Source organism: Ammospiza caudacuta, chromosome Z (genome assembly GCF_027887145.1).
Source record: "Ammospiza caudacuta isolate bAmmCau1 chromosome Z, bAmmCau1.pri, whole genome shotgun sequence".
NCBI lineage: Eukaryota > Metazoa > Chordata > Aves > Passeriformes > Passerellidae > Ammospiza > Ammospiza caudacuta.
In genome coordinates this window covers 34423770-34445841 of record NC_080632.1, presented here as the reverse complement: position 1 = coordinate 34445841, position 22072 = coordinate 34423770, and the positions used below count along the sequence as shown (strand labels likewise).

At 36.8% G+C, this 22072-nt stretch overlaps 1 protein-coding gene across 1 annotated transcript in view; it reads right to left on the bottom strand.

Annotated features, from left to right (window-relative positions):
- Positions 1-22072, bottom strand: part of PIP5K1B (phosphatidylinositol-4-phosphate 5-kinase type 1 beta) — a 97017-nt gene that overhangs the window by 11885 nt on the left and 63060 nt on the right. Inside the window, exons 9-15 of the mRNA XM_058823574.1 lie at positions 21045-21344; positions 12635-12846; positions 10917-11000; positions 10756-10804; positions 10207-10291; positions 5785-5940; positions 4894-5038 (exon numbers count right to left, since the gene is read on the bottom strand). Coding sequence (XP_058679557.1) covers positions 4894-5038; positions 5785-5940; positions 10207-10291; positions 10756-10804; positions 10917-11000; positions 12635-12846; positions 21045-21344 — 1031 coding nt within the window. The remainder of the gene's footprint in view (positions 1-4893; positions 5039-5784; positions 5941-10206; positions 10292-10755; positions 10805-10916; positions 11001-12634; positions 12847-21044; positions 21345-22072) is intronic.

The following is a 22072-nucleotide window of genomic DNA, read 5'->3' as shown; positions in this document are numbered from 1 at the left end:
TGAGTTCTCATCCTTAATTCTTAGGTTGAATAAGAAAAACCAAGCAAAAACAACCCCAAAAAACCCAAAAGAAACCAAACACTTTTACAGGTATTTTCTCGTATTCGGTAATGACCAGCCATAAGGAGCATGCTCAACTACACAGTTGCCCTTCTTTGGCTAAAACACTCTATTTGATCTTGGTTCTTAATTAAGAAAGAAAAAAAGAAGCAAAAATAATTCCATCATTAGAGAACTGGGAAAGCTTTGTTTTACTTTAAGCCACAATTACACAATTGTTTCAATCATAGTCAAATTTTCTTTCCCATGGGGATACCCCCAGTGACTCAGTGCATCTGTTCATAGTGTTTGAGCATTCAAGTCTTTTTCTTCCATCCAACTGCTTATTATCATGAAGCATGTGTGAATTTAGTCCACTTTGAATCAAATTCAAACAAAGTTGTCTAAGCTTCAGAAGCTAACAGTAGTGAGTGGACAGAGAGAACATTGAAATTTAACACACAAAAGTTTGCTTATGTAGAACACCAACTGGCAAAAGGGGTGCTTAATGTTCCTTACAACAGAAAAAAACCTATAATCTCTGTCACTGGAAAAAATTAGCAGAACAGCATTTCAAAGTCCGGATGCTTCAGGAAGCTTGACTGTGTAAGAGAACAAACTCACAGTCCCTCAAAGCCTTCCAAAATTCCAAGTGGTCTCCATCAAGAAACAGCAATACAAAGGTAAGACAAGAAATTGCAAAATACATAGATAAAAGAAAGAAGGAGAAGGCAGAAGTCCAGACTACATATACATCTTCCAGAAATGAGGTACAGAATGCATAAAGAGAAAGAAGAATTAGATTTCATGTAGATTTTTTTCCCTTAGGCTCAGATGTATGAGAAGAATTAAGCAATCCTCCTTATATAGATCACAGCATCTTGGCATTGCTCTTAAGAGGGAGGTGAAGCACCCCTTTATGCATCATGGGATTTTGTTTGGGTTTGGCACTGGAGAGTCCCATGACACCTGCTGAAAAATATATTGAAAGAATACTTTCTATAATCTTGGGCTATTTAAACAAGAATTGTAAAACATCTACAGTTTGAAACATTTTGAAATATTTTAAAGCAAGTTTCAAACATTTCCAGAAGCACCATTGACCTTCTTCAGCTCTTTTCAATTCTAAAAGCCATGTCAAGTGAGACAAGAGTCATAGTGCTTAGGGCATTCAGATTTGTCATCTTTAATTTAATTCATCAGTACTAATTGGGAAAACTTTTCCTGGAAGGGGAAAATATCTGTTATCACTTCTGCTATAAAAATAATCCCTAATATAATATGCAAGTATTACATTTCCTAAGATAAAACAGATAAAGAAATAGTTTTGGACTAATAATTACATTTTCTAGTGAAAAACAGACCCTTTAGGTACTAAAATATCTCTGCACCAAATATAAACCTACTTGAGGAATAGAAAATATTTGAAAATTTTAATAGAAGCAATAAATTGTCAATTCTTTTCTTTTACAAAAGGAATACTTGTGATTACTTATGATAAAACCACTTGACTGAGAAACAGCTTCATGGAAAAGAAAACACCTGTCTTCTGACATACAAGAAGGCCTACATTTACTGAATAGCATATGTCATGATTGTCTTTCTTTTCTTTTTCCTTCTATTTTTAGATCCAGTCCTTTTTGTGCTGAAAAATACAGCCTTTTCCCTCTCTCCATGAATCTTCCATTTTTACTAATTCCTGCTCACACTGTCTGGATAGCACCTTTGGTTTCCTTTTTCAGCAACTGAGGAATAACTTGGTGAAAATAATCAGCTTGCAGCCTGGAAAAACACTCCTAGTAAGTTTATGTTTATGACTACTCTCTTTTTCACTTTAATCATAAGTCCCTAAACACTTCTTTGCACTATATACCAATTAGTTATGCTAGTTTTAGCCTCCACCAAGACAGCTTTACAAAAGCCCTCCTCACAAGACACAGCATCAAGAGCTGGCTCCATCTCAGCAAGTCACCTCTGTCTGCTTAACCTCAGCATCAGCAGTTTCTCCCTTTCTACCCACAGATGCTGAGCGCTGTCAAGGACAGAGGGTGTTGATCACCTTTCTTATGTTATAAGCCATTTGCCTCTCCTTGGGGAAGCATCGCATTGGATAACAGAGGGTAATTCTGAAGAAAAAACCCAAATAGGAAATACGGTGTGTGCTTCAAGGTATCGAAAAGTATTATTACTCTCTTTTTAATGAGGAAAATAATACCATCTGTTTTCTAAGTAGTATGGGCACATACTGCTCATTAGTAGGAGTCAAGGAGATGTACAAATATCACATTATTACTAAGCACATAGGACTCTCATCCTTTATTACCTTAAACCAGAAATTTCTGACAGGTTACAAGCAAATGAATGTACTCTCTACTTTGTGCTATGTTACTTTGAATAACAATAAAAAAGCCTGATGAAGAAGATGCCAAACTGTAATTCTAATAAATAACAAAGCAGAATGTCATAGTCAACTATATATTTAAAGATTGAAGGCAGGCTCACATTTGTAAACAAATCTTTAATTCAGACATTGTTTCAAAGACTGCTCCAAGCTTTCTGTTTTATCAGAGACAAATGGTAAAATGATAAGTCCTACATCACATAATTTTCTAATATTCAGAAGAAGAACTCTGGCAAGAAAAGCCTCAGATCTGAATCTACAATTCACTGCATCATTGTAGCATGGGGGTTTTTTGTGGGTTTATTTCCCTGCTAGCTTTTTTTATGAGAGGACTGAAGTTCCTTGAGTGAACCATAAAAACATAAGTAAAACTTTTGATGTATATATTTTTTAGTGCCAAGAAGAAGGAATGACCTCCCTGAACTGATGCCAAAAGAAGTGGGCACAAAACAGCAGGTGTCCAGAATCTTATGGAAATTAGTTCATTACTGAGTATGCTTTGCAGCTTTCTTAGCTCCTAGCTATGACAAGGAAGCTAATCCTCATGAATTGTACATACTGAAATTGTGACACCCACAACTAATAATGAGAATTAAAAACTGCCTCCAGGCCCTAGCTGAAGAGGGCATACCTAGACCAGCAAAGGTGTTATTTGCTAAGCCCCTATGGCAGCTCTCTTGGCTACAGTGCAGATGTTTTGGCAGAAGATATGGAGGGAACCACACATCTGTGAATGCTGGTCTGCTTTGTCAGAGAATGTGCCCTCTCATGATGATGAAGTCCATACCTGGACTGCAGACACCAACATACTGATTTTTAAAGATACCCATGCTAATCACATAGCTGCCTTGCATTAGAGGTTATTTAATTGACTACATCACTACTGGGAAGTAAATGTGTCTAGATGTGCAAACATAGTGTAATCCTGCTATTTTGGAGTATGTTTACAGTACAATATAGTAGAATTACTTATAGGTTTTCTTTACAGTTAATTTTTTAGAGAGTAAAGAATATTTGAAACACTTTAAATCTGAACTCTATTCAGACAACTTCATCGTTTGCTTTTCCTGACTGATGCTAATACAAAGCAGTTCTGTATTTTTATTTGATGCTTAAAGTACTCTATAACTTTATTTCTATCAAAGAAAAAACTTTGTGAAAGATCATGAATATTGAAGTCCTATAGGTAACACAAGTTGAAGTGAATGAGATCTATTTCTACTAATGTTTATTCATCAGTAGTTTTATTTCCTAAAACTTGTGCAGAAAAATTTCTGTTCTGCAATAAAAACTTCATCTTCATTACACCCCAAAACATGCTTCATTCCAATTTTTATAGCAAATCATCAGACATTTGGAAGATGCCAAATCAGTGAAATTTTTTTCAACATAATGGAATTGGAAGCTGTAAATATCACTACCATCAATTAATGCTGCAAGTCATTTTACTTTTTATGTAAATACAGTTGTCCAATATTTAACAGGATGTAAAAAACTACTGCCTCATCAAGACTGCTTTTAAAATAACTTGATTTTTTGGGCAACATGCAGTTTACAGGAAAGAACTACATCTTGGCACATTAGTGCATTTGTCAAATTTATACATTGAGGAGTTCAGTCCAAATTTTTCCAAACAATATTCAAGATGCTTGAATGGCTACCCTTCTTGGTGAAAACAGGCAAAGAAATGGCTCAATACACAGTAAAGAGATCTGCAAGCAGGCAAGGTGACACAACAGAGCACACTTCAGGTTCACAAGGGAGCACACAGGCACATGCAATCTCCCAGTAAGAAGTACTCACTTAAGCATGGTATTGGACTGACACAGCTGAAATATATTCAAATACAACTCAAATCACATTTAACCTAGCTCACTAGCATCTGCACAAGTTTTCTTAAGACATTCCTGTTTTTATACTTCCGGATTAAAATCAAATGGGCTCTAAGCACACCCATGGATGAAGTTTCACAGAAATTTACTTCAGAAAATGGTTGTTAGGGAAGAATTTAAAGCAGACCAATCAGTGTACATTCACAATAAAGAACAATTTTTTCTTTTCCTAGCACATCACCACTTTCTGCAGCTGTTTCAGTCTACAGCCAAGTTACAAGGAGTACTTCCTACCCTGACCTTATGGTACAGACTAAGGCCCAAGCAAAGTTTAGATAATCAATTTAGTTTTGGAACGTGAAGAAAAATTCATATAACATTTTTCACCATATTTATGCTTTCTATTTCATGATCCCCAATTACAATATGTATAATTACAAACAAATACATTTATAAATCCTATAAGCTTTTGGCACCCCTCCTTCACTGGAAAGGTTAAAGACTGAGTTACAGAGACACTTGCCCCTTCTGTTTCTTACTTTGCAGAGCCCCCTTTTGTTGAGCACAATGTTAAACTTCTAGCAGAACAGAGGAAAATCCTCTAACATATACGGTCTTTACCTGCTAGAATAGAGTGTAGGTTGATCACGTTGACAGTGATCATCTGCATTCAAGGAAGAAGAAGAAAGTGTTGTTGCCAAGGAAGCTGCTTCAAACAGAGACGGAGTGCTTGGCACTAGATCCGGCCGGTGGTGTGAACCTAGTACTGCATATGCAGAAATAAAGAACAATGTTAACAAACTTAGTTTTAAATTTAGCCCAAGAATCTTCATGTAAGTATATCAAGTCCCATAGTGCCCTTCATAAGCTTCTTGAAGTTTCCTAATGTTTGAATTGATGAGATGGTATTATTCATATGCCCATACCCACACTCTTTCATATTACAGAGTGAATTTCAGCTGCTAACAAGTACATTCAGAATACAGAGTAACTCCAAAGTCAAATATTAAACAGAGGTATGAGTTATGAATTCTTCTCAGTCTGAGGACTATTCTCATGCTACCAGGGCTCATTTATCAGATTGGATTAGGTAATTGGCTCTGCTTTCATCATGGCTGCAGGCAAGTTCTGAAAGGGGCAAAGCTGTATCTCAAAAAAACCTCTGGGAACATGAAATGAGCTTCAAAACATTTAGTGTGACATGCTTCTTTAGAGGCCAGTGAAAAGGATAACATTGGCTCTGGCCAAAATTTTCTACCTGGCCTGAATATCTTTTTTCAGGATGTCCTGAAAACTGAAAGTTTAACATCATACTATGAACTTTGATTCTGGCTTTGTCTTGCTTCTGAAGGTCCATTTTGACAAATATTACTAATTACTCTCTCCCTAAGAATAACCTGACTCTTATTTTGAGAGTTCAGCCATACTAGTAATGTTCTAGTTACAGGACTTCTAGAGCTTATACAAAATTTTTAATAACATAATTCAGGTTGTTCATTTGAAAGACCGTACCTTCTTCATCAAGGCTGGCAAAACTTTGTCCTTCAGCAAGAATGCCATGCTTTTCATCCTTCCACTCCTGGCTAACTGCACACACTATTTCTTGTGATGCTGCCTTCAGGGCTGTGATGGAATTACACCGTTTCTTTGAAGGTGAAGGCTTTAAAGCTGCATTACCAAATGAACATAGATGTTGAATGATGTCATCTTATCTCCCTACACATCTTTAACAGCAAACAAAAAAGTAAGTGGTATAGAAAATAAAGGTTTGAATACAGATGAAGAACATATCCAAAAACCTACTTAACAAACATTACATTAAAACTAGAGGGAAAGGTATTGTTATTTCATCCACAAGAGATGTATTTTTATCTTTTTCAGTTTCTTACTGCTTATTATAGGACAATAAGGCAAGTCACAGGCACCACTGATTTAAAAAGCTCCTATGGAGTACCAACTCATGTAATCAGAGACAGAATGATACAGAAAAAAACCTCAGAAAATACAAAAATGGAAAAGACATTTGGAGTATTCTGAGAGATTATGATCTCTTTTTTGAGCTGTTAACTACTTCTATGTAATGCTACTGAAGAATTTCCACTTCAGACTCATCAAACATTTATTTTCAGATACAATAAACACTTCCAAAGTCTTGATGGCCTACACACTCAGGTATCAGCGCCTCTTTTATAAGTCTTAGCAGGGCCTGCCTATTTAAACAGCATTTTGAATCAAATTCTACAACTGATCATTGGTACTACTACTGAACTGTGACCCCCATCTGTAGTTCTTCTCCAGAAGGATGCCAGTATTTAATTTAGTGTTTTTCAGCTGCTGGCTGCTGATCTCCATGCATTGGCTGCAAAGTTACTTCAGATGCACTATAACACTTCTTTCATTGCTTTACTACAAAGTTCAAATTAAACACATCAAGTCACTTGGCTGAACACTGAAGGAAAGAATCAGATACATAATTCCAGGGTATTTTTAAAAAAGAACATAGAAGAGAGTTGCTGAGCTAGCCTCTTCCCAAGGCTAAATCCACTTATTAAGTTTTTGTTGTTAATTATGCAAGGTTGCTCTGTGCACTAGGGGAAAAAACAGATTCAGAACAGGGTTAAAGTGTTTAAACTGAAATGTCTGACTCAAAGCTTAGAAATAATATTCCTGAAGGCAGGAAGACTCTTAATTTTTTATGAAAGAGTAATAATGCATTTGAACAATTAATCTGTATAAAAGTGCATTAACAGCCCTGTATACAGAGGAAATCAATAAGAGTAGGATACTTAGACAGGTTAATTGCCTGGGAAAATGAGACAGATTAATTAAGATCAGAGAGAAAATTAGGCATGATATACTTTAATTGTACATTGCAGCTTGAAATACGAACAGGTTGTGTCTTGTTCTGGAACAAATCGAGCAGTCAGAATTAGAAAGAATTGGGGAAAAAAAGATGCAGATGTTGATGTAAGATATATGGTATTTATTTTGTCTAACAGGAGGGAGTGTCAAGTAGTAAGGAGCAGACACTCTTTATTCTTTATCAGTGCAGAGAAGTTCCTTTGAATATTGTCTCAGACAGCAGAACTCCCACCAGTTCTTTGGTAAAATTATTCTAAGATTTAAAGAGAACTGGGTATCAGGAGGCTGCTTTCTCCTTTAAGCTGAATTTTGCTTCACATTTTGTCACATTACATCAGTTGCTTCTATTTTCTTATTAATCAATCTTTTACAAAGGACTTAACTTTGAACACTTTAAATGGCTAGTTTATTCTAGTATTTGTAGTCATTTTTGGTTTACTTAAATCTTATTTTGTTCTAGCACTTGTTTGTGTTTTGTTCTCTCTCTGTCCACACAGAGTTGTTTTTCACTTCAGATAACTAATGAAAATGTTAGGAGACCAGCATAACACTGGTCAAAAAGTTTTTGCAAAACACCTTCTATCAGTTTAAGACAATGCCATATGTTCAACACTTCTCCTGTAGTATTTGAGCCGAGTGATCATTCCACATTTTAACACTCAAACTCCAAAGCAAATACACTTCCATGAGCAGGTTAATGAAACTGCTAACTCAAATCCATCTTAAAGTACAAGTTCCTCTACAAACTAGATAATTCTAGTTCATCAGTTAATAAATACTTATTTGTCAAGAACACTGCTTTATAAATAAACCCTCAACTCAGAAAACACTCTGTCCTACAGGGTAATCAAACCCAGCCATTGTCTTACTAAAAAGAAAGGTAAAAAAAAGGTGCCATTTCAGCATCACCTCCACATGTTTAAAAAATAATCTGGTAGTAAAGCAGCAAGTTACTATGTGTGCACACTATTCAAAACACCTAATCTGTATGTCTTACTGTAAGGTTTTATACCACTTGTGATAATTGTTGCAAAGAAACCTCATTGCTCCCAATAATCCAAAGAGCTTTTCCCCAAACAACTGCCTGGACCTCATCAAACCTCAAGCATTCATCTTTGCCTTGCCAGTATATTTATTAGAGACTTTCTTACTGTGCACACATTGAACATATCTCAGCAGTTGTCACAGAATGGCATGTGTTCGAAGCAATATCAAAAATCATTTAGTTCCAAATCCTGCTGAGCCCATTGACACCTACCACTAGAGCAGGTTGCTCGCATCCCCACCAAACTGGCCTTGAACACTCCCAGGATGGGGCATCTACCATTTCTCTGGGCAACCTTTCCTGTGTCTAATCAACCTCACTTGTAAAGAGCTTCTTCCTAACATCTAACCTAAATCTACTCTTCTTCAGCTTAAAGCCATTGCCTCTTGTCCTGTCATTATATACCCTTTTTAAAAAGTCCATCTCCAGCCTTCTTGTAAGACTCCTTTAGGTACTAGAAGACTGCTACAAAATTTCCCCATAGACTTCTCTTCTTTGGGCTGAACATCCCCAGCTTGCCTGGTTTGACCTCATAGGAGAGGGGCTCCATCCCTCTAGTCATGTTGTTGACCCACCTCTGGACTCTCTCCATCAGTTCCATGTCCTTGCTGTGCTGGGAGCCCAGAGCTGATGCAGCCCTGCAGGTGGGCTCTCAGCAGAGCAGAGCAGAGGGGCAGAATCCCCTCCCTGGCCCTGCTGCCCACACTGCTCTGGATGCAGCCCAGGACACGTTTGGCTCTCTGGGCTGGGAGTGCCCATGGCTGGGTCATGTCCAGCCTCTCCTCCCCCAGCTCCCCCAAGTCCTTCTCAGCAGGGCTGCTCTCATCCCCCAGCCTGTGTTAGAACCAGGGGTTGGTCCAACCCAGGTGCAGCACTTTGCACTTGACTTTGTTGAACCTGATCAGGTTCACATGGGTCCACTTCTCAAGCTTGTCCAGGTCTCTTTTGTCCCCCATCACCATCCTTCTCTGCACTTGCAACACCTCACATTGAATTTCCTTTCAATAGCATGGTCAATTTATAGAGAAATTATCCATGAATTCATTAATATTTATAAGACTCCCAAAAAGTTTTATTTTCCTGAAAAGCTGCCATAACATATCATGCATACAGGGAATCACTACGTGGGGTTAATTCAAATTTTCTCTTTTTCTTTTAAAGATTCCTTCATTCTACTTAAAATATAATAATTGTTTTAATGTAGTTAGTCTTAGCCTTTTCCTTTCATCTACCTATCCTATTCTTTTTCTAATTTAGAATTTCACAAAATACTTATCATACACATTTCTGCCTCCTTGTTGCAGTATCAGTTTTCCCTCTTTTTCATATGCCTTTCATACACATAATCATTTGTTTGTTGTTCTGATCTGCCAGGCCTTTAACACTGGTTTTCATGGGCAGGCTCAGAGTTCACAGGCTCAATTATCTTTAGAAAAGTGTACCATCTTTAGACAACATGCAGAGCAACAAAGGCCAGTATGACTTTCTGCCAGTGGTAGAAAAGGTAGTGAAAATAAAACCTGATCTGAACTTTTGATGGAAAAAGCCTGTATGAAGGTTTCTCTAAAGGTGGGGGGTTTTTTGGTGGTTTTGGGGATGTTTCTTTGGTTTTGGTTTTTTTTTTTTTTTTAAATTAGTAAGATGCTAAATTAATTTCCCTGTTTTGAGTTAGTTTTGCTGGGGATAGTAATTGGTGAGTGATCTCTCCGGATCCTTATTTGAACTCACCCACCTTTTGTTATACTTTTCCCCTCATCTAGTTGAAGAGGGGGAGTGATACAGTGTCTAGGTGGTCACCTGAGGCCAACTTTAGACAGCCTTGATGTGACAAAAATACATACTACATAATTCTCTGTAATTTTACTAATAGAGTAAAATCCCAATTGTCAGCAATTTATTTTCTTGACTAGAGCTACAAAAGTGCTACATGATGTTGAAGACAGGCTTGTTTCATTGCCACGACAGGAGCATTATAAGATTATGGTTATAAAAGATATCTAAAAAAGTAGAAGTCACTACTCGCTTACCTTGAACTTTTTTGAAAACTCTTGCATTCATAAACTTTAAAAATCTGTCTGCATAAAAACTTGGTCGGTGAACAGAAACAGTATCCTACAAGATTAAAAAATATATCAGTCACATTTTCCACAAGTAAGGTGTCAAGAAGAAGCTGGACACCTCAGGTGAACTATATTATACATTTTGGGCATAGTCAAAATTAGCAAATCATTACCATTTATGAGTTATGAATTATACAGGATATTCTGCAAAATCTTCCAAGCATTTGAATTTTTTTTTTTCAAATTATGTATATTTTTCAGTTATAGATTCATCAATGTTTTGCTGGGTGGCTAGACTTGTGTAAGTTATAAGGACAAACTAATATTATTAGTTGTTATTTGAAAGCTCAATAAATTAAACCAGAGCAGGTATTGGGAAAATTTCAGCAGCAGCTCAAACCACATGGTGAGGTTAGACTACAAATGCACCAGAACAAATTTCTTCCTGGTCAACATGAGTCAAAGGTCCACCAGCTAAAATATCAGCCGTTTAAAAAATTAATAAAATCTACTTACCCCATCATAAACAAGAGCTTTCCAAGAATGTTCCAGCTTCTTCATTAACCTAAGTATGTAAAAAACTACATCAGAACTGCTTTATAAACCTTACACTTTTAAAAGTAATTTCAGAACATTTTGCTAATTGAAAATTCATTGAAAGTTGAAGTTCAACTTACCTGTAAGACTGGAGAATATCAATAATACCCATAAATAAAAGTAGCTTTTCACCTTTATGGCTTTTTGCTGGAATACCTCCCATTCTAAGAGAAACAACATAGAATATTTTTTAAGACATCTCTGATCACGAGTTACCAGCTGAACTGTACCCACTTGTAAGCCCAAAGGAGTAGACAATATTCAAGGCAGATACCACAGTGCAAAGTCAGTCAAATGTGAGTCACCTAGCAAGCAATGGATTTTGAATAGAAAATTTAAAGTATCTGGGATTCAGTGGCAAATATCCATAATTAAAAAAAAGAATAAATACTTTAAGACATGTTTTAGACAGATTTGGAAATATTCAGATGATCTGAAAAGTGGAAGAAAGTATACATCAGTTTATTGCTAAGGAAAATAAGTAACTTTAGATAAGGGAGAATTTTCTCACTTTATTGATCATAGGTAACAAATCACAAAGAGTCTGCAAATTAATCAAAGTCTAAAAGGTTGTTTCATATATTTTTCACTAAAAATTATGTATTGCTGTGCTTCTCCAAAATTTCTTTACAGACATATAAGTGAGAGATACAGCAAAAGTATGAGGCTGAGAATTCTGACTGTGTGGGCTTCCAATTGGTCCCAGGTCCGTACTCAGCCATGAACAGTCATTCTAAAACCCTCTGTTCCTACTCCAACACCTAGAAAAATGGTCCATTTTAGAACCTCAGCATTGTTTTTTGCTCCACTAGCCATTATGCCAATATAAGTGAGATAGTGCAAGGAACAAGGAAGGACTACATTTGACAGGATTTGAGTAGGACTATTTTAGCTCAAGTGATGTGGGAGCCCAGCTAGTGCAACACCTCTGCCATCATACAACAGCACTGGCCATCTTCTGTGTGAATGTGAATGAGTTGTAAAAACCAAGTGAAATAAAGCTCTGTCTAATTATAGTCTAGAGTTCTCAGTGTCTGGAAGCGCTCTGTGAATGCTGAATATCATAATTCTCTCACTTACTTGCTGTAGGTTTAAGCACAGACTTCTGTATATTAGTTGTATTTAGCTACCTAGCTCTCTTGAGAACCAGGAAGAAAAGTAAATCCTTAATTTTAGATTAAATTCTAATTTAAATAAAAGACTGATTATATGCAATGCTGAATGGTGGCGATAATACTCTCATAGCACTTAATATATTATGAAAGAAACAACAGAATAATGATTGTTTATATATTCAAATTTCTATTAAAGTTTTTGCTGGACAGAAAAATAGGAGAAAAACATTGGTTCTTAATCTCAGGAAATGGAATATATGACTGCACTTTAGTGGTTGATGATACCATCCTATGTACATTGAGTATACTACTTCAAGATGAAAACAACCCCCATAGGAATATCCTTTTCAATATTAATTTATAGTTTTTGCTTTGGTCTCACCAGGCTGCTTTCAATTAAAATTAGATTGTAGCTGGGACTCTTGTAATAGTTGTCTGATAGTATTTCTTATATAAAAGAATGCATGTGTGCATACGTAAGTCGCTCTGAACTATCATGTATTTAAAGACTGTCAATCTACTGACCAACATTCCAGTTTCATGCTCTGAGGCAAATCTCAATGATGCAAGGGGGGAAAAAAAAGAAGGCTAAATCTTTCAATTTCTGGAATGCAGTGTACTCATGAAAGTTTTGCCTGTCAATACTTTTAAAAGCAATCTTAAGAGCAGGTTACAGCACTTACGTGTTTGTTTTCTCTGTGGTGAGGGAGTCTCCAGACTTCCCAGGGCCCTGTATAGACTCCATGGCTGTGGAATAGAGAACTTTCTGCCCTCCATGGCGTTTTGCATCTGAGGCACTCTGGGAACACTCTTCTTCTCTTTCCTTTGTGTTACTGTTCAATATGTGGATCCCCAGAAGCAGACTGTAATCCATGATCTTAAAACTTTCCAGAACCTACCAAAGAAGGAATGACTATACTGAAACCACAAAAGAATTACACAGCAGTATTTTGTAAACCTGAGTGAAAACAAGCTCTCCAGGCACAAGCTTCTCTTATCAGGAAGTGTGTGAAATTACAGTTAAACAAAAACTTTTTACTATTCATACAAGCCAAATGCTCTAATTAGCTGAATGCTCTTGTAACAAGCGAGAAAGAAAGATGCACAGCTGAAATGTAGCCTGATGTTATTTTGTAGTCAAGGAAGATAATTCCAGGCAGCACCTTTTCCATTATAGCAAATAATTAATGGTTCCATCATATACTTATGAACATCACATTTTTAAAATTATCTCCAATCCACATTCTAGACCTCCCTGAGCATTTTTGCCTGTACTCTTATCTCCCCTCCACCTCCTATTTGTAAAAGAGACAGTACTCTTGAAGAATTTTCAAATGTCAACAGCAGTATTTGCTGCCATCCCCTTATTAGCAGCTGATGGGATTGGAGTACAAAAATCATGCACCTCTCTACTAGGCTAAATAGAGCCTATCTAAACTCAAAAGATAGGTTTTACTTCTGAAGCATGACTTAACCAACCATCCTTTTCTTCTAGCTCTACCAACCATTTCTGTCTCTGGCAGCATGTCTTCTCTGATACACAAATAGTTTCATTTGTTTTTAGTCAGCTACAGCATTACGAAGTCTGGTATGCTGTCACTGAAAGGCAATACAGGTCAAGTCAACACCCAAACCTGAACTAAAGCAAGCTGCAATCACATCTAGTAATATAATCAAACTGTTCACAGCAACAGTTTAATGTCAGACAGCAACTGTGTTTAATGCCTTACATGACACTGCTAAGTGGAGGGAGAAACACCAGTAACAGCCAGGAGGGATATGCTGCGTGTTCACCTCTCCTTTACCTCATGCAGCTCAGCAGTGATTCATGTGTTTTGGCACAGTGCCTGAAGATAATGGTGTAATTTTTGTCACAGAATCAAGAGGCAATAGTAGTGTCTTTTTATGTGAACAGGAAAAAAAGTGATTTTACAGAGATGAGAGCAGATTCCAGTTATGTAATTTTGATGAAGATTATCCAAGCACAAGTATTTTTGGTTAAGCAGAAAAATCCTTTCTCTTAATGGGGAAAAAAGAGCAATAGGTTTAAAAACTATATGGCAGTAAATCAGTAATTTAGTATGGATCTGTATGTCTAATCATAAGGTTTTTATACGATTTACCTAATTGTTGGAAAAATACTCATTGCTCAGATAACCACAGCAGTGATGAAACAAAGCATAATGTAGAAAGGCACAATCAGACCTGATTTTCAGACTCAGAGAATGACTTTAAGACACCATGTGTTTGCTCTTGTGCTAAGAGATTCTATTCAGTGATGCCTTAGTTCAAATGGAACAAGAAAAAGGCTGCTAATGTATGGCCTTAGTAGTCCACAGCATCTTCTAATGACAGAACACACAAAGCATTTCATACACAACAAAAGCCATATTCTAACCACAAGATTCCAAAATTTCATTGGGCATTGTGTGGACATGTTGGTCATTTACAAACATAAATTGCAAAAATAGCATGGCTAACAGGTGCAAAGCACTTGGTTCCAAAAATGTCTAAAATTCTATTTTCTGCTTATTTATTGCTAAACTTTACTCCAACTTTCTCAGAAAGAAATTACAACATCATGTATTCATTAAAAAATATGTAATCAATGAATAGCCATCAAATGCTAAAACTAAGTTCAGGATAGATTGAAAAATAACACCTTAGTAAGCAACACTGTTCATGCAAAACCAGAACAGGAGCTAGTCAGGCTTGGTAAAAGCATTGCCACATTTATTTTACAGTTATAAATTACTGCTGACAGTTCTACCTTCAGCATATTCTTTACTGCATTTTGAATTAGGTCATATTAGACACATGATTTTACTGCACTAATCACATAACCTACATTTACGATTGAATGTAGTCTCATGGGAGGCTGTGCTGTAATGCGCTACTCCTTCTTCCACAGGGATCTCTTATGTGATAAAATTAATCCTTCTGACTACATCAATTCATCACTGCCACTTAAACCCATACTACTTGTACAGTACAACAGATCATACCTCGACAATTTATGATTTTGGTGTAGGATTACAAAAAAAATCATAAAAACAAATTTCATTATTACAGTTCATTAACAGACTGAAACACCTTCATATCCAATGGATTAAGTGCAGTACAAATTCTTGTACACAGCACACAGCATAAGAACCCTTGTCTCCCAGACACTCTGTTCATGGCCCTACTCAGAGGTGACATTACACTGTCCACAAAGCATCTTCAGGATATCATGACATGAACTGGCCCTGTCTGCCCACAGCTTTGATGTATAGTTCTGATTACTTCCCCTTAGAAACGTGATAACCAAAACAAACCACTCCTTAGGCAAATTAACCTTTTTGGCCATATCTAAACACGTTTCTCTCCCCACTTGTTTCTAATGAAAGCTCTGGTAAGAAATAACTAACCAGAATAACAAGGAAGAACCTCGTAGATCAGCACTCAACAAAACTTTGTGTGAAACTCCTCAGTCTCTATTAGGACAGTAAATCAGTTGGATTTACAGATGAAAGTATCTGAGGTGTTCTCACATATGAATTTTCATTAATATTTAAAATACCAAATCGTGACAATTTTAAAATATGTAAGTAACATTTTGCACACACAGTTGTACAAAATAATCTATTTCAACAAGGACAAGTTACAAAATGCAGAACATCAAGACATTTCCTGTGCTGAGGTTTGCTTACAGATACTTTTGATAATTTTAGGACTGCTTTTGAGATGCAGCAGCGAGTTTTTGCTACAGAGGCACAAAAACTATAACCTAATCTAAGGAAAAAAAACCCACTCAAATAAATTATAATATTACATGGTTATATTCATAGCAAGAGGAGAAAACCCTGGAAAACACCTGATTCTGTCCATGTGAGATCACTAGAAATTGACATAAACTCCTAGAAATACACTACTTATATAGGTAAAGGGATCCCAATCTTTGCTCATGTAACCATTCTGACATGTTCCTTGCTAGAAAAATGGCATTGTGAAGTTTCAGCAAGAATGATCTTAATCATGCTGTGTACTAACAAGTGGTGGATTTGATAACAAATAAACCTTCAGTTCATTAACTTAACATTAAATTGTTCATCTTGGTAGTACTTATATATATTAATTCACTAGCTACACAGAATCTGCCAACACAGTGTTGTCACTTGGTCACCAAGTACTGCTGTCAAGGCTGACTTCAGCTGCTCTGAAAACTTCCAGATGGCAAGTGACACTCACCCCTTGTAACCTTAAGCACTCTTTTGTTTCATACCACATAAAAACCCACAGTAAAATGGCATCACAAAATATGTCGTTTCAGAACATAAAAAATTAACTCTCTGAATCAGATTTCCTTTTCTCAGAGCTAATCAGATGTTAAACTATTCTGTGAATCATCTTAGACACGGTTACACTCCAGTATCTCAGCCACTGACTAACTGAGCAAAACAAGTATTTCTGCCATGAAATGTCATTTTTATTTTATATGCAGCCAGCCCAAACTACACACTATCTGACAGAGAAATCTGCATTTACATTTGCTATCCATGCAAAACAGCATGCAAAAAAGTCATCAGATCATTTTCATAAAAGAGTCAAGAAAAATACAACTCAAAAGAAAAAAATTAGAAGCTTATTTAATAAAAGTACAAAATGGATAACCATGCAAGGAAATTTTCCTCTTCTACAAGCATTCTGGAAAAGTGACATAGCAATGAACACAGTAGAAAGAAGACTGATTTTACAACATATCAATAATTATTATTCAACATAATGAACTATATGAAATTAACACAAATTAAAGGACTGTCTCACAAAAAAACCATGTCTTAGGAACAAGTTCACAAATGTCAATGCCAAAAAAATGGGTCTGGTTTAGAAAAAAATCTATCCTAAGAAAATGAATCATCACATTCCTGCCTAAACATATGTGGAATCACTTCCCATTTCAACAGAATTCTCAAAATATATTGTTAATTAACACTCCAAAACTAACAATCTGGATTCTGATTTTAAACGTAGAAGTAACGAGAAATTCCTAATGTCAACTGATATGACAGGAGTGATAATATATAAAGATACAAGAGACCTACAGCATTGTGCTACAGTTGTTTCCCTCAAACTACCATTTCTGACAAAGAGGCCCTTCATCTAAGATTAATATGTTCTCCATCTCCATGTCGCATCATGACACCTTTTATTTCTGTCCTATGCTGCAGTTTAATATTTCATTAAGTTATGCCAACACTACTGTTTGTAAGGATATGCTATACAATAGGTCACTGAAGTTATTTGGCTTAAAGATTTGTGTCAATTCTTTGAGGTAGAAAAAAGGCAAAAACCTGCAAAACAACACATATGCTACTAAGGGATTTGAAAAATTCTGTGGATAAATTTGGTCATACAGGGTCTCCATCACATTCACTAGAGCACAAAACAGATGTGCAATCACACCATCAAACTTTTGTAGCAACTGGCTAAAACAGCAGTGATGAAAATAATACCCAAGTCTCAAATTTAGGAGATATGGTCCTCTTTAAATTTCCTGGTCTTTACAGGTTTCCTCATTAGTCACTTTTAAAATGCAATTTCCTCAGAAAAGTCCAGTGGTTTTTTGCCATAAAGATAAAACGCAGACTCTCAAAAACCATTCATTTCTCAATAGTAAAAACATCTTCAAATTATTTTTTTGCTCTTAAAAATGACATGACCACAATTTGATTAATTGTTACTGCTTCTCCAAACAGGCAAGGATACTTGCCAGCTACAGAAAGTCTCAGCAATAGTCTGGAATTTGAAAGCTAGTTCAAATTTTCAATTGTGTACATTGTATATATGATAAATTCATTAATATTCCCTCTTTAGGAACACTGTAATATTACACTCCTTGGTTCAGTTAAGGTGCAAATGATGCAAAATAAACTGTGAGACAAGTTTTCAGACCCTGCCACCTCAAGTATGAACAAAACAAGCAGGGAATGCAGGAGCTGAACAATGCTATCAACCTGTACTTGTCCCAGCATGGATAATCTGGAGGCACCAGCCCATGAGGGATCACCACAAACAACTCAGCTCCATTCTCTAATTGGGCAGGCCATGCATCTCCTCACCAGCACTGCTGGGAGGTGTGAAAGGCCAGAACTACTCCAGCAGTGGTCTACCATCGCAGTACTGCATTCCCCAGGGAAGAAGCTCTGTTTCAGTTGTCAACATTGTCTGTGCTGGCTGAGCAGATGTATCAGGAGGCAAATTCAGCTAAGCAAGGAAGCCACAGCGCAGCTTGAACATGAAGAGCCAGCATGCAGGACAGGAAAGGACAGACAGGCTAGAAAGGAGGAATAGAGAAACATTGTCTGGGCATCTAGGGATGGCAGCTGTGACCAAGGAAGTCAAAGGCCAGATGGAGTAGAGACTAGCAAGGAATATCAAGACACAGAGAAAAGCTGACCAAGGAAAACATGAGTCCATTGGTGAATAGGGCAGGAGATTTAATGGCAGCAGTCACAGACCATAGCAGGTCCCCACCACCACTATCTTTCATTACCAGGAAATTCTGCCAGGCCTCTGAACTCAGCAATTGATCTTAAGGAGGAGAGGGGCTAGCAGACAGGGATGTTTATATTTAAGAACTAGGAGAAAAGTCCATTACTTCCTGATTCTGATTGCAAATATGAGCAATGGAAACACAATCCAAATTTAAGCAACACAGAAGAGAACTTCTTAGTCCTGAAATACTGGAAAGATCAAAAATTTCATTTCTTAAATGAATTCTTAATTTCAAGTGCCTACACTAACTTCTTCACTTTGAAGTAGCAGTAAAAAGAGATGACAAGTTTTCGAGTCCTAAAAAGATGGTCAGTTGTCACTATACCCAATCAAATACCTCATGGGCAGAAAAAAGCAGAGGCAACACTGATGTGCTTTTCACAAAATGGATGGAATATTTCTGGTCTTTTTAAAGGCAGAAATAAAAGGCAGGTAGTCAGATCCAACCTTATTAGCTGAGCAAATTCAGCGATATGAAAGATAAGAGTGTCTGCTCCCTCTGTTTTACAACGCAGAGTAAGACTTGTTTGAATAGAAAAAAAAGGCAGCTAATTTTCAATATACATATAACTTTCACTGTGTTTATATATCTACAGTTACACACAGACATATATTTTATTGTGTATATGTGTATTTATGTAAATGCACTGATTACTATAGGATAATTTTCTTCTTTACTTTTAATACTTTTAAAATTTAGCCAGGCCTTTAAGAACTCTAGACTAACTTTAGAGTTGTTAATTTAAGATATACATTGAAAAAGATTATATTAGCACTCAAATAATATGTATCAGGAATTTTCCCAGACTTGCAAAGAATCATTAACAGTCCCTTTATATGTAACAATTAAATTATTGATTCTTGTTTTTACTTTTCAGTCCAGTTCCATCTTTTAGATACCCTCTATTATTTCCAATACAAGAGATTTCCCCAAGCTCTAACTGGATAAGTAACCTTGGACAAGTGGGAGGTGCACAGAAAGGCATCCACATCCCCAGATGTGACATACTGATGCATTCTGTGTCATCACACATGGTAGGAGCTCAGGAAATACTCACTGCAAGAGGCTACAGAAAGAACAATGTGTCGTGTTAGATAAATGTCTCTTGCTGAATACACAGCTGAACATTAGGTCACACAGCTTTACAAACCAATCACAAGGCATTGCAGACTTCTGTGATAAACAAAAAATTCTATTCATGTGCAAAAACAAGGCTTTCCATCTTGTACCACAGGTGGCAGTGAACAACAAACTCTGATATTGAGAGTGCCTCCTCTATGTGGTGAGTTCAGACTATCAATTTTGCTTTATTATTATGAAATTCTTACTATTTCCCTCAGAAAAAGCAATTTTATTATTTCCAAAATGGCATGAATCCTGGGAAGTTCTGAGAGATCTGGAGTCTCCCTTTTCCTGCTTTACATTTTGTTACCCATGCCACAGGAGAAAAAAACCGTTTAATAGCAATTCTCTCTCCCATAATAGGAACTGATTCCATTCATCAAGGTCCTCTCAAAGAGTAATGACAGGTATCCCTCTTCTGCCTTGAAAATATTTTGTGGACAGCTTTTATGTGGACTTTTCAGCTGAGGAAGAAATTACCTAGCTCAAGAAGTAAGACTGCTGCCACTAGGCCTGCCTTCCCATTCCTAGGTAACCAAGAGACATATTCACAGCAGCTCTACATACAGTTTATCATGCATAATAAAGTTCCACAGGGCTTATTATGTCTCAAGAAAAAAGTAATTAAAATCTCCAAATTGATGGAAATCATCATCATCATCAAATCTACTGGACTTCATTCCTGTATTAATCAGTATTGCCACAGATGGATCAGTGTAATCCTAGATGTACATAGAAACAGAGGGATAGCCCTGGAACTTAGGGTTGTGCTAGATTATAAACTTAACGAGTCAGCAATGTGCCCTGGTGGCTAGAATGTCCACCTGTATTCTGGGGTACACTAAGCACAGTACAGCCACCTGGTTTGAGAAAGGGGATTGTCCCACCACACTCAGCATTGGAGCAGCCTCACCTCAAGAACTGCAAGCATGTTTTGGGCTCCACAGTGTAAGGAGGATATTAAATATAAGAATGTGTTCAAAGAAAGGCAATATAGATAGTAAAAGGACTACAGGGCATGATTAGTGGGGACCAGAGGAGGATATAAGGTTTGAGGGTGGCAGAAAGGGTGGTGCTGATCTCTGGTGCCTGGTGATAGGATGCAAGACAGCAGCTTCAAGCTGCATTGGGAAAGTTCAGAGTGGATAGACGAAAAAGTTCTTCAGTGAGATGGTGGTTTAGCATTGGAACCAGTTCCACAGTGAGGGAAGTGCTCATGGTCCCCAGTCTAGGTATTCAAAAAGGATATGGACATTCTATCTATGACTATGATCTCAGATCACAACAGCTTAACTAAAATACAGGCTTCATCAGTGCTCTGACATCCATAGTTATCCCTCCTTAAATAGCATGGAAAACAAATGGAGGTTCAATAATCTGTACTGAGTAAATTTAGAGCAGAGGTGAATACAGAGGTTTAAATTTATACTCACTCGACAATCCCGCTGTAGTGTTTTCATGAGTGCACTGTGTGTTTCAGAGTCAAAATATAACCCTTCATGCATATCTTGCAGGAAATCCAAGTCTTTGAATGTAGGGTTGGACTTCTCCCTCTCTTTTCTTGACGCTCTGCGTTTGTATGTGGAGCCTTTCAAGTCGTATGTGAAATGCATTTTCAAGGCTCGTGGCAAAACATTGTTCATGACAACAATTCTAATATTAATGCCTCCTGACTGAACGCAGTACAGCCCATAGAATTTGGGAAGAAGAGTCCTTGGATTCTGGTTCAGATTCTAAAACAAAAGAGATATTTTTAAATATGTCTATTTTCAATGAACTTCCATGCTTAAGAAAGGGTTTTCTTTAACACAAAAGACATTAACAAACATGAAGAAAATTATGAATGTTTTCTTATTCAGCACAGTTTCTTCAACCAGTTGATTATCTTTGTGGGTTTTTATTCCAGAAAGCTAGCATAGGCACTGCCTTTTTGCCAGGGACTTACAAAGGGCAACAGCAGAGCAGTAACTACATTTATGCCAGGTTTCTCTTTCTCACAGAAAAGAGCAGACTAGGTCAAACCTATAAGCATCCCAAAGACTTCATTTTTTTTTTCCTGACCTGAACAACCTTTGTGTTTTACCTGCTGGAAGGAGTCTGGGTTAAATGTAGTTCTCATTATCTTGACTTGGATTCTGAAAAACAGAACCCCTCTCTCCATGAGGCTTTGAACACAATCAGGGTTAGTGCCAAATCACTAAATTATTTCCAAAGGCATGTGAGGGCATAATAGAATCACAACTGACCATCAGAACAGAAAAGTGTGAAATACTCCAAATTCCACAACAGGTAAAATAAATTTAAATACTCCAAATTCCACAACAGGTAAAATAAATTTAAATACTCCAAATTCCACAACAGGTAAAATAAATTTAAATACTCCAAATTCCACAACAGGTAAAATAAATTTAAATACTCCAAATTCCACAACAGGTAAAATAAATTAGGTAGGAGAGGATAA